General features: G+C 35.5%; 1 protein-coding gene across 6 annotated transcripts in view; it reads left to right on the forward strand.

Moving 5' to 3' along the window:
- PAN3 (poly(A) specific ribonuclease subunit PAN3) overlaps positions 1–13,019 on the forward strand; it is a 97,930-nt gene that overhangs the window by 32,603 nt on the left and 52,308 nt on the right. For 4 of the 6 annotated variants that reach the window (XM_066175939.1, XM_066175935.1, XM_066175937.1 and 1 more), the window contains exons 6-7: positions 2,230–2,391; positions 10,344–10,494. In XM_066175939.1, the coding sequence (XP_066032036.1) occupies positions 2,230–2,391; positions 10,344–10,494 (313 nt within the window). The remainder of the gene's footprint in view (positions 1–2,229; positions 2,392–10,343; positions 10,495–13,019) is intronic. The other 2 variants (XM_066175940.1, XM_066175941.1) reach the window with 1 other exon arrangement.

Below are 13,019 nucleotides of genomic sequence, written 5' to 3' on the forward strand. Positions count from 1 at the left end.
TGTCTAAATAATGAAATCTTGACCTAGTAATCCCCTAATGTTTTATGATAAGTAATGAAAGGGAAAAGTTGGGGGGGGGGGGTTTGTTTGGTTTGGTTTGGTTTTTTTTTTTTTGGACTCATCCAGTGTTTAATTTCATTTTTTAATAAAAGTAAGTAAAGAACCACTGGAGCATGGATTCATATTTGTCTCTATATGGTCTTCCATAAAGCCTAGAATACAACTCCACCATCTTGTCTGGAATCTGAATCCTGCTGTTACCTAAATAGCCTTCTTCCAGATTGGCTCATTTCCTCTTTTGTTTTGGTTCTCCTTTTCAAAATATTTGTAGGCAACCAGTTATTACGGAAGATTAGAAGAACCGTTTGTGAATGGAAGTATATTTGGGCACTGGCTTGTAGTCCAGTAGCCTGAGGCAGACTGTGCCCCTGCACTTGTTAGAGCATGGAGAGAGAGATGGGAAAGCTTCCAGGGAAACTGCTACTCTTTGTTATGTTACTTCCAATACGTGGCCTAAGAAAAATACATACTGGATTCAAACCATGCCCTAAAGTCCAATCTTGCTTGAATGTCCGTCTTCTCAGCTCTAATGGCTTTGCAGGTTAGGAGTTTGGTAGTATTTCTGATTTACTGATGTAAGTTAGCCAATAGTTGAGTGTTTCTCCAAATAAACAACAAGTATTTAGATTTACTGTGATCAGGTGTGTGTTTGAACTGCAGGAGGACTTTGTGCTACCCATCACAAATTCTAACTGGTATGCTAAAATTCCGTCTTGTTTATTGTTACTAAGTTTGGTTAACTCCTCCATGGAGTTTATTGCCTTTGATGGTTCACGTTGGTAACCTTGGGGTGTTTTTGTTGTTTTGTTTGTGGGTTTTGCAGGTTTTTTGGAGGAGTTGGTTTGTTTGGGTTTTTTGGGCAAATTGACTCTACTGAATTTTAATTCTTTCCAAAGCTTTCAGCCTGAAAGGTTCCAGGGAACCTTTCTTTAGGTTTTATTTTGGTTTTGTTTTTGCAGCCATTTTATGGTAGTTTTGTCCCGTGTTTTACAAATTGTTTCTGTGTCAGTGGGAAATCTTCTCCAATTAGATTCTTGACTTGTTTCCTGAGGAATAATTTCTAAAGTGTGTATGAAGGTACATGTTGCTAAGATTTCTAGTGCTAGGTGAAGTAGATATCAGAATAAAGGTAAGTTAAGCTTTGATTACTTAAAGTGATCTATATCCAGGTGATAGTTGCACTGTCACATAAAAATACCCAAACAAAACCCCACAGCGAAGGAAAACAGCCAACCTCTGCAGTTTGATCCCATTGTTGATATAATTGACATAAAAGGCCCTTGTCTAAATATGCATAGATGCTAAAATATTTCTTTTGATGATATTTACTATCTAGGTAGATACACATAGGTTTGAAAGCGCAGAGAAATCTGGAGAACTTCTGTACTTTACCTGTTTGAAAGTATTTAACAGATTTTCTTTTTTACAGTGTGCCTTTTGAATTTAATGTTCATATTATTCTTAATAAATAGTTCCATTTATAGCAATCATTGCCAATGAAATAGAAATGTCACTGTTAATGAGGTGCAAGTAATTCCTGCATGTTAACTTCCTCAAATGTTTTTTCTCAATTTTATGATAGTTCCCAATGCATTTGTCATAGTGATTCTTGTCTGTTTTCACTTAAGACAGTAGCTGAAGTTATTTTTTCAAATATTCATCTGAGCAGAAACATTTTTCTCAGAGTTCTGCTGCAATTGGCTACTCAGTTCTATCTGATTTTTAAAAGCAAATTTTCAGGAGATGAATCATGGCAAATTTGAATTTAAAATTTTTTGGTAGAAATTTCAAGGGAGGTGTTCATTATTATGATGTGATTGAAGGTATTTATTTTGAAAATACATTTTTAAAACATTTTTTAAAGCAATTTCTTACTTGGACAGAATTTCCAAATTTATGTGCATATTTCAGTGGCTGACTCGTGATGGATGGCTTTGCTTACAAATAATTAGTAGTCCCTGAAGTTTATTTTCTTTTTTGTTTTTTAAAGCATTGTTTATTATAACCAGATAGTCAGGATTGAAAGGAAACAGTCTCAGTTAAATTTTACTTGCAAATTGTTTCCTATTCCACCAATCCAGAATCATATCACAGTGTAATACCTATTTTAGTGTAGCTTTAGATAAGGGTTGTTAGGAGTGGCCTGGTTTCTCTCCTTCTTTTTCATAGCCCAGGAAGTATCGACTGGGGATGCTGGATGAGAGGATAGTTCCGGTGGGATCAAAAGCAAGAAAATCAAAGAACCCTATTGGCTGTCTGGCTGACAGGTGTAAAACAGGAGTACCCATCAATATGGTTTGGTGGAACAGAGTCACAGAAAACAATTTACAGGTAAAATTATTTTTTACTAGTCATTTTTTCAGTATTTTGGATGTTTTATTTTCAGTTCTGGAAAATGTTAGAAAGATTTACTCCCAGTATGAGTTAAAACCAAATCAAATATTTATTTCACGTAATAGGCATAGTGGTCCTCTAAGAGAGTGATTTGGAGATATTTAATTATCTTCCCCCATTGCTGAGCTATATTCTTTACTTGATTTTGGTATAATCTGATGAGAAAGAGCAAAAGTAATCATTTAATGTATTCTAAAAGCAAGCAACCACAACCTTTAATTCTTATCAGAGGAAGATTTCTGCTGGTAAAATTAATGATTATTGTTAAAATGACTGACAGAATGCAAACAGATGCCCTCAGTACCAAACTTGAAGACATTGCCATCATGATCAGGAAGTATAAATTCTTAATTTTAATGTTGGGATAGTTTATATTTCTCCACTTGTTTGAGGAATATATGCAACTCTTACCATTATTTTACTTAATTCCTGGATCTTCTTCAGCTCTGTAAGGGGGAGGTGGTCCAGCTGGATTTGAATATCTTTGTACTGAAGTAGCAGCTAATCCTTGGAATGAAAATGAAGAATAATTCTAGCCTAGGATGAATCTGCTTTGTGTCCCTTAAAGTGAAGTTTAGATGGAGATTGCTACAGTGGTGGGAGTTGCACCACTGCTGCTAATACTGCTTTCTCTTGTGCAGTGCTTTTGATTCCTCAGATATTGTTATTTTAGTCTTCCTACGATGCTGATGTTATTTTTGGTGTTTTCTAAGTGAATGAACTGGGTAAATTGATTACAGACTTATAATTAGAACTTGTGGCACTTTAGGATTTGCTTTCAGTTCACTTAATTTCTGCCATGTGAGGGCCAACATGATGCTTGTACAAGCTCCTTTCCACACTGATACTAGTTTTGGATTATTTGATGTTTGGACGTCTCTGTGTTACTGAAATGAGCAGTCATGGGCAGCATGATGTAGGCAGCATGGTGCTACATTGTTCAGGGACATTTGGACCTTCAGTCTGTCCTGGTCCTTTTGCTGCTGGGGAAGCAGCACAAGCCACTGTGGAGAGAAGAGGAAGCTTAAAGGAAACGTTGGTAGAAGGACCAGGTAAGCTTGAAGGACAGTAGTGAGAGCCTGTGAAGCAGTACTGTTTTGAAGGGAGAGAAGATTGATAAACTGAATTTATCTAACAGTGAATGTAAACCGTAATTAAAGACAGTTCTTCTGAGAAGAGAGAGACAGAAAATCGGTCTTTAGTTTTCAGATAGCCATTAAAGGGCAAAAAAAGTCCTGTTTGTACTCCTCTCCTCTGTAGTTTTCTTGCTGTATAGTGATGCAACAAGCTTTGTTGTTAATCTACTCCATTAGAGTAGAGAATCTTACTGCTTTTGGAGGCTGGAGAGGCATTAGCCTGAAACTTGAAGCTTCTCACCAGGAGCAGGTGTCTTCTCAGTACCTGTGCAGTCTGAAGTAGTGTTCAAAGAGTGGCAAAAGGAAGGACGCTCAAGGTCCCTGTGCTTTCTGAGGTTGCATAGCTTCCCGTAGAGATGTGGGCTTTAACAAAGCATGTATATGTATGCACATGCGATGGAAATATGAACAGAAGGATGTGCCAGCCATAATAAATAGAACTGGAGGAGAAACAGGAGGGATTAAAGAGAAGCTGTGGAGTCTGGCAAGACTGAAGAAGGAAAGGTGTTAAAACTTGCATTGTAAAATAATTTAACTGTTACTCCTGCATGACTATGAATTTATAATCCAGATCTTTTGTTTAAATATGGTGTTACACTTACATGATTAAAGGTGAAGTCTGCAGAGTGAATTGTACTCTGGGTTGTGCATTAAAAAAGCAAAATACCCAAATCAAAGTTTGTTTTATAGTCATGTATCCTATCTTATATTAGGAAATTATATACTGAGCTACTACACTACCACGTTATATATATTATAATAGCAAATGGTAATCCTCCTTAAAATAGTAGGAATATATACATTAGTTATACAGATTAGTTCTTTTTCACCATCAATAACTGATCATTTTTTGTCCAAAAAACAACAAATCGTAGAAATTAATTTTTTCAAGTATGTTGCATTAGGAGCATAGATGTCTAAAATTTTTGACATTTTTACAGTATTTGAAGGATTTTTGTTAAAGGAACATGAAAATATTCCAAATCTAATTTTAAAGTTTACTATTTAGTGAGATCGACTTGCCAGTTGTAACAAGACTTTGCTAGTAGTTTTGTCTGAGCCTGTGTTCTGGTTTATAAACCAATAAATCTTTAGCCAACAAATTTTACCCATTTTTAATGTAATTGACTCTTAATTCTGCAGGAGTAGTGGAGTAAATTAACTAGTAATGTTGCCAAATTGAAATTTGTTAGAACCTATTGTTGGAGTGATGTGATGACTTGTCACAGTAATTATGATAATATCCATGTTGCACAAATTAAATGGTGGTGTAGAAGGAGATTTGCTTTGAAGTCCCTGGTGACCTCCCATGTCTTCTGGGTTGCTCTGACAACACAAAATGCATCCTTTCCTGATGTTGTGGCTCCAAGGAATCCTTGGAGGAATTGCAACAATGCTCTGTAAAGTGAATCTCCTCATATAGAACCTCTGCCCATTAAAAAAACAACAAAGAAACCCCAAAACCCATCAGCAACAAAATAGCAACATGTTATGCTCAGGAAAGACTTCTGCATGTTTCTGTATTCCTAAGAGTTATTATGAAAACTATGCCAAAAATAGACTGGTAAAGGAGTGCCCTGCTTTATAGCATGGGTGTGGGTTAGTGGTGGTTTTCTGTAACCATTACACAATTATGTAATTTGGGATGTCAGAACAGATCAGCATGAATTTGGAAGTGAAGGAGAAAATAAAAAGAGAACAAAGATGCTTGTATCCAGTTTCTAGCATGGTAAGTACATTAGCACATCCTTCTAAAATCAAATGAGATTGGCCTACTTTTTGAGTTCGATAGTTGGCTTTGGTTGAATGTGGAACCAGAACCGAGCTAATGAAGTACGCTGACAGCCTCTGAAGCTGATGTGGTGTTTCTGCTGCTGTACAGCTGTGCTGAGAGATGCTGAATGAGAAATGAGAGAGAGAGAAGGGTGGTTTCCAGTATTCCTGTGGCATCCCTGCATGGCTTTCCAGAGGCTTCGTAACTTCTACGTCCCTGTGTTCCAGCTCACTTCTGTACTTAAAGGCACTTTGAGGATTCATTTATTGATTAGTGCAGCAGTGGGGCCTTACAATTTGATCACCAAGGAGCATAAAGACAAATCATATGTATCAAAGTTTACAGTTGATGAAACAGGAATTCTGATTTTATTTCTGGATTACAGAAATCTGTTACGTGTAACTCCTTAATGTACAGTAATGCCACATGCTGCTGTGTTGTCCTTCCAGTGATGGTCTTCAGCTTAGATCCTTGGCTTGCTCTTTGCTTTCATCTGTACCTTCTTTTAAGGAGCCTCAGATTGTTTCGGGGTGTTGGGTTTTTTTGGTGGTACTCACAGAATATTTTGTTTCTTCCCCTCCATGGTATATTTTAATTTTATTTCCTTTTAATACCTGTAAAAGCATAAAAGCCACCAGACGAAGTCTGCGCTGGCTGGTGACACAAATGTGTTGTTTAATAGTCCTGGCCTCCTTTTGTACTTTTTTGGTTCCATCCTTAGTAATTTCATCATGGCTAAAATCAGCCTTCATTTGGACTGTATTTATGTATTTTATAAATTTTTTTTTTTTTAGTCTGATATGCAGAAGTATAGGAATTGTTTTTCTAAGTGGAGCTGGATGGACTCAGTTTTGTGGCCTGTCTTTGGAAGTTTCTTTGCAAGGCTGACTGAAAAGAGGCATGGTCATAAACAATGTGAAAATAAGGTATTTAGATGAAATTTCTTCATGGAATCATTCTGAGAATACACGATAGAGGTATTCAGATAATTAGGGAAGTTGCTTCACTGCTTTAGTTTGACAGCATCTTTATTAATATACTGGAAGAAGGGGGATGATTTCAGTTGGCAGGGTTGAGGGGAAAAGGGAATGATGGCGATTTTAGCAAAGGTATCAGTTAGAAGTTACCTTAGGTGGTTTGCAGGAAATACATAATGTAGCTGACATAGCTGTGCTTCCTTCTCCTTAATGCTGTTAGTTGAAAACATGTTGATTAGCATTTTGAGATTTTGTATGTGCCTTTTTATGGGGCATTTGCATTTGAAACTGAAAACAGACCTATTCAACACAGTGCAGACAGTGCTAGTAGACTTTTTTATTGTTTTGGGTTTGGAAGTACATTTGCTACTTTTTAACATCACAGCATTGCATAATCATTATATGATTCTTACATATCCATTCTTCTGGTTACTCTTGAAAATTAATAATAGTTTTCAATACCCATTTTCTCTACATATTTTACCAATCCTGATTTATTCTGACATAAAATTTTAAGCCTCATCTAGCATGAATGAGGTACTTGATTCTGAGATGAATAATTACTAATTAAATGAAATTTGTTTAAAAGCTGTACTTGTGCAAAATTTAAACATAAACATTTTCTTCATTCTGTATTTCACTAAGATGATCTAGGTTGTTTTCATTCTTATAAAAGTTTTTTAAAATGTCATCTTGGGAAGTTTGGTAGGACTCTAATGCAAAAACTGTAAAAATACTCTGTCGGGTTCTAAAGCATGGTTACCATTAAATAGATTTTCAAGCTTACCATTGATCCAAATATAAAGCTAAAAGTGGAATTTATACTTCGTATTATGAGTTGACAGAGTGAAAATAGGGGTTTTTTTCAGGCCAAGAATATAGTATTTTGAATCATTAGCCATTAAGAATGTGGCTTTCTGATTTTGGCATGTTTGCGTGGTCATTGCTGCCAAATGGTTATCTACAAAGATTCAAAAGTAATTAAAATATTACATATTTAAGAGCTAATAGTAATAGTACATTCCCTCAGATTAGTCGCTTAATCTGGCCTCATTATTTTAATTATCTTTATGGAAGAAAACTGTTTTCAGAAAAACATTTTACTTCATTCACTTAAAATATCTTTAAAGGCATAAAAGTGTTTAAGAAATGCAGCTTCATGTGTGTATAATGAATTTAAATGTGGATTGGGGCTTAAGCTTAAAATTTTCTGACAGTATTTGCTAGTTTTGACCATCAATCACTAGAATTTGCTGTATTACTTTGATTAGTTTATTCTGGCTAGGGAGTGTGGAACTTGAGTATTTTTCTGTTTTTAGAAAACAACTTGAAGATGGAAGGGTCTTTTAAAATTGTAACCAAAAGTTAAATCACTTTTTTTTACCAGTGGGGAAAGTCTTGGATTGCAGCTTCATGTTTGTAGCATCACAGAGAAGTACAACAGGCTGTCATAGTGTAGGGTCTGTGTTCATAAATCAAAGCTGTTTACTCATATACTACATTTTCCTCAGAGTTACGTAAGAACAACCTAATCTTGCCAGACTTTGATGCTCATCCTGAATTGTGATACCAAAAAAATGGAATGAAGCTGAATTTCGATCTGATTAGACCCATTGCTGTTTGTAATTCTACAGCACAAACCAGGTCGGCCCTAGCAGATTCCTGGGTTTGACTCTTTCATTTGGAGAAATTTAAGCACCTACCAGTTCACGTGGAGCTCTTTCTTCAAGTGAAGCTGCATTTAAAAATTTTGATGGTTATAGATAACATTTAGTAAGTAAGTACTTTTTAGTAAGTAACTTTTGGACATGAAAACTGGTTCATAAAAATTTGCAGAATGCATTGGAGTTGCATTGTAGACATAGGAGTTGTTTGAATCAGTAGGTGAAAATGATAAGAGTTTAGCCAAAATGCCATGGATGCAATTTTGAGAACTCTCTCAGTTGCTCTAGGGAAGTGTGAGTTACCCTCTCACTCCAAAAGGAGGTGTCTTTGTCTCTGCTTGCATGCTTCAAACCTAATGCCACATGCCGCCCTTGTCGCCTGGTTGATGCAGTATTTAGATGTGATAGTGCTGTGGATGTGTCATTGCTACCTCTAGCAGTGGAAAAATGTGGATCTTGTCGTTCTTTGGAATTATCTTCTTTTAACAAGATAATATAAATTCTGTCCCTTGCTCTCCCAGTTTTTTTTGTTTGATGACTGTTCAGCTCTATCACTGTTTGGAAGAGTTGTGCTTTACTCTTTACCACCTGTGTAATTTTCTCCAGTTTCAGAGCAGATTTTGCTGAATGGTTGCATGCCTTTTTTTTTGTCTAGAGGAACACCATTCTCTTAGTTGTTCCTCTGCCTAAATTCAGATAAGTCCAGAATATTATCTTTTGAGTATAAATGTGTCAGTTACGTGTTTTCAGTCTGTATAATTCAACTTACCATTTGTTTTGCTGTATTAGTGTATATATTAACATGTTTTCCTTAACTGTGATTAAAGAGTTTTAAAATTCGTGTGAACTCTTTACCCATTTAAATGTTTTACTTCACAATCTACATATTTACTTATAGCTCCTCCTTGAATATTCAGGAACATGCACATGTAAGGTGACAAATAAGGTGGTAAAGTTGGTATCATAAAGTGGATGATGGTTAAGATTTACTGTGTGATCAAAGGTAGAATATTTTTGCTATTTGCTTTTAAACCAGGGCATCTTCTTTAATTTTACAACTTGGAGAATCTTCTTTTTCAGTGCATTGAAATACATTAATGGTATGATATTTGGCAGAAATATTCAAATAAAGGTGCTAAAACCCAATTAACAGAAACTCTTCAAATACTTTCTTCACTGTCTAAATTGATGTTCACACTTCACTTCTAATTTGGCACTAACTTACTTTCTCTGTTGCCACTTTGTATTGGTAATTTAACTAACAGTTGATATATTTGGTTATTTTCAAACTGCCTGCAACCAAGGTAGTCCAATAAAATTTTCTGTAAAAAACTGCTATGGATTATCTTAACGGTAACCCTTGTCTATTGGGAGCTGTTTCTGTCTTCTTATTTTACCTAACTTGTTTGGACACTTTTGATAGGTACTTGGCAGATTACTTAATAAAATAAATCCTGTAATTTAATAATCTTCAAGCTTTTCAGAGTGTTCATGTAATAATTGATTTTATTTCTTGGCTTAATGTAATTTTTGTTCCACTCCTGTCATTTGTAATTGGCTGTCCAATGATAAGCTTTTTGCCTTTTGAGCTCTAACTGGGATTTCCTTTTTCTAACCGTCAAATCAAACAAAAACCTCACCTCAAAACAAACACCACGATCCCAAACTACAAAACTGTCTGCACTGATTTTAACAGAAATTAAAAATTGCTTGAGTGTTTGTTTTATGTACTAACAAATACTGATATTTGACCATCATTCTGCTTCTATTTTTTTCTGTGGCATCAAATTAGACTTTATTATTAAGGGTGCTAGATAAATGAAACAGGTAATTAAAGCAGAAGTTAACTTCACAAAACCCCTGAACATACAGATCTATTTGAAGTAGAGGCGGAGTGACTTTTCTAGTCGGACTTTTCTAGTAGGAATAATTTTTACTCCTGTAATTTGAAATTGCTAGTTAGAGATGAAATTGCTGAAGTCATGGGGGAACAGCCTGTGCGGCTGTGGCAAAGCTTTCTCAGTGTCAAGTCTGTTCTCCAGCTTGAAATGTAGTGCTTGTGGAAAGCCTTGTGCAGAATGTTGTATGAATTTGTAGACCAGCTGCTCATATGGAAAGTTTGCTTATACCACTTCAGACATAAGCTAAAAACACATCTAAATTTGTTCATGCAGACCAGCTTCCCATGTTCTTTGTTCTCATCGGCAAGCTGTATGTACCTTAAAAATACCCCCAGTAGTAGTAGGCCTTTCTAGAAAGTATTTTCAACCAAACAGGCACTCTCCATCCCTTCTCATTTAAAGTAAACATTTAATCTATTATTTTTTTTTTTAAACAGACACCGAATCCATCTGCAAGTGAGTTTATTCCTAAAGGAGGCTCAACCTCCAGGCTGAGTAATGTATCCCAGTCAAGTATGTCTGCCTTCTCTCAAGCCTTGTTCTCTCACCCCTCCATGGGAAGTCCTGCTACTGCTGGGTTAGCACCAGGTAAGCTGAGAATAATGACTTCTGGTACAGTGGTTTGTTTTGTCAAATGTAACCCTATATATATAGTTATCAGATTTATTGGGTGTAAATGTAGCTACCTCCTACTTTAACTCTTAATTTTAAGGCAATCATTAAAAAGCAGAGGAACTTTGGATTTATATTCCAGTAGTATGGAAATGACACTGCAGGCTGTGAAATCTGCTCAGCCACAGCAGCATTGAAATTAACAACTTACTCTGCTCTTTTTGGGGAAAAAGGTTGCTGAGTTATCACATACTGTGTCCTAAGCGGTTCTTGCCGGAGCAGTACCTGAAGGTGATTTAAACTACCCATAGTCTAGAAATGTGTTGTAATCTACAGTACATATGATCTTGGTTTACTGCACAGTAATGTACTCTTTTTTTGTTTCTAGACTGTGTGATGTAGAAGTATTTTTTTTGCTGTAATAATGAGTACATATGACGACTTAATCTGGATTAAAAACACAAAGTAGAAGACAAGCTAATTCTATAATACTGTACCTTGCAAAATAGTGTTATTTTTTTATTGTATCTGTCACATGTAATCTCACTTTTACGACCAATTTATAGTTATTTTCCAGGTGTAAAACTCTTACTGAAATGTGCTCCATGCAGTCGTGTAATTGAGTGACAGGTTTTTTTTTACACATTTAAAAAGTTCAAACCCTTCATGGATCTTTGAGTTTTCTGTTCTTAAGATGTTAGCTTAATTCTAATAATTTCATTTAAATAAAATTAAAATATTTTTAATATATAGCCATCAGCAAATCTGGATATTCCCACTGCAGATTCTTTAATGAGTATCTGTGTGTACTTAAATCTCCAGCAGTCCCTTGTGGCTACTTGAGAAGTGTTAGGTGATTGCCAAAAGGCGGATGGACAAATGTTATAAATGATTTTTTAAAATATCTATTGGCAATTACCATTTATTAAAATGAATGCTAGTCTTTCTTGATGCCAGTGTCAGTGTGACACTCTGAGGTAGCCTCTCAAGGCATCAGTAGAAACCAACATTTAGCTTGCATGTAAAAACATACCAGAGCAGGCTGGGAAAGGGATTGATACTTCTGCTGACCAAATGAACATGTTGTGGTACTGTCTGCTTGATCCTATATTGTGCTGTACCGTCTTATTGGAAAACTGTTGTGTTTATATGCCTCTCAGCCTTGTCACCTGGATTGAAAAGTGTATAAAGGATTAAATAGAATACAGTAAAATGATCTGCTTTTGGAAAGTGTCCAGTGGGGTCTCAGAGGGATCCTTCACAGTCCAATTTCTTTACTATCTGTAAGTAATACTTGAAAGGATAAGTAACACTGATAAAAGAAGTTCACAACAATTTCAGCTCCTAGAAATAAATATAGATACCAATGCTGCATACTTTCTAGCCTCAAATACTATTGTTTGTTTGTGGACAAGAGGGATGGGGGAGTATTCTTAAGAGCTAACCTCAGGCAGAGTTGGCTTCTCTGCTCTTCCTGTATAACTAAAATGAAAATATAGTTCAAAGTAGGGATCTTCATTGGATTGTCTGATTTTTTTTCTTCTGAGTGCAGAATTCTCTGAACCTACGTGTCCTATGTAAATACTGCTCACAGACATTTATTTTTATTTAAATGTCAACATTAAAGCTGTCAACAGGATCCTTCCACAGAAATTCCTGTTACTTTAAGGTCAGCTAGGAGGTGCTCTTTCTAAAAAATTAGGCTCTTGGATAAGAAAGCAGTATCTTTGTGTGGGGAAACTTCACCACTTAGATCATGGTGGATAACAGAATAAATATTGAAATACATTCTGAAGTTGTCATGAAAAAACTGAGATATGTTAGCTTTCAATAAGTGAAAACAAATTCAAATGAAACCTATATAAAGAGTTCATAAGAATTTTCCTCTGAATAAAGATAAGTCTCCTTCTAGTTAAAGAATGCATATTCTCCAGTAGAATAACTTTGCAGATTTAAGTATTTACGTGAGATTAAGATTGCTTATTATAATTTACAGGGTACTAGAGGAAATCAAAATTTCACGAGAAATAAGGAAATGTAGTAGGAGTATTTAAGACTTCCATACTTTTATTCACCCATAACAAAGTAGGTAAATTATGGAAGCAGTCCTTTGATTTCCATTTTGATGATAGAAAAATGTAAGATTTTTCACATATCTAGTATCTGAGATTTCCCTCGAGGTAGGTGTAAATCAAAACCACTTTTGATCTCTAGTATTTCTTGTCCTTGGAAAATATTTGTTCTGCCTGTCTTGTCAAGAGGACTGCAGAAATACTGAAAATTATGACAGGGATAACCTAAAATACTTCAGTGGATAATTTGTTGGATCCATGACTGATGTATCAATTAGGATGTAGCATGGAAGAAGGTTACTCCTACACTGACATGTTTACTTATGTAAGTGCTTTCTAGGGTAATCTCAACACAGTCATGTTAATCTTGGTGGCCTTTTATATGGAAATAAAATGGTATAAAGTGCAACTTACACAAGTGGTAGGAGA

This window comes from Chamaea fasciata, unplaced genomic scaffold (assembly GCF_029207755.1).
Source record: "Chamaea fasciata isolate MVZ Bird 193981 ecotype frontalis unplaced genomic scaffold, bChaFas1.0.hap1 SCAF_2, whole genome shotgun sequence".
NCBI lineage: Eukaryota > Metazoa > Chordata > Aves > Passeriformes > Sylviidae > Chamaea > Chamaea fasciata.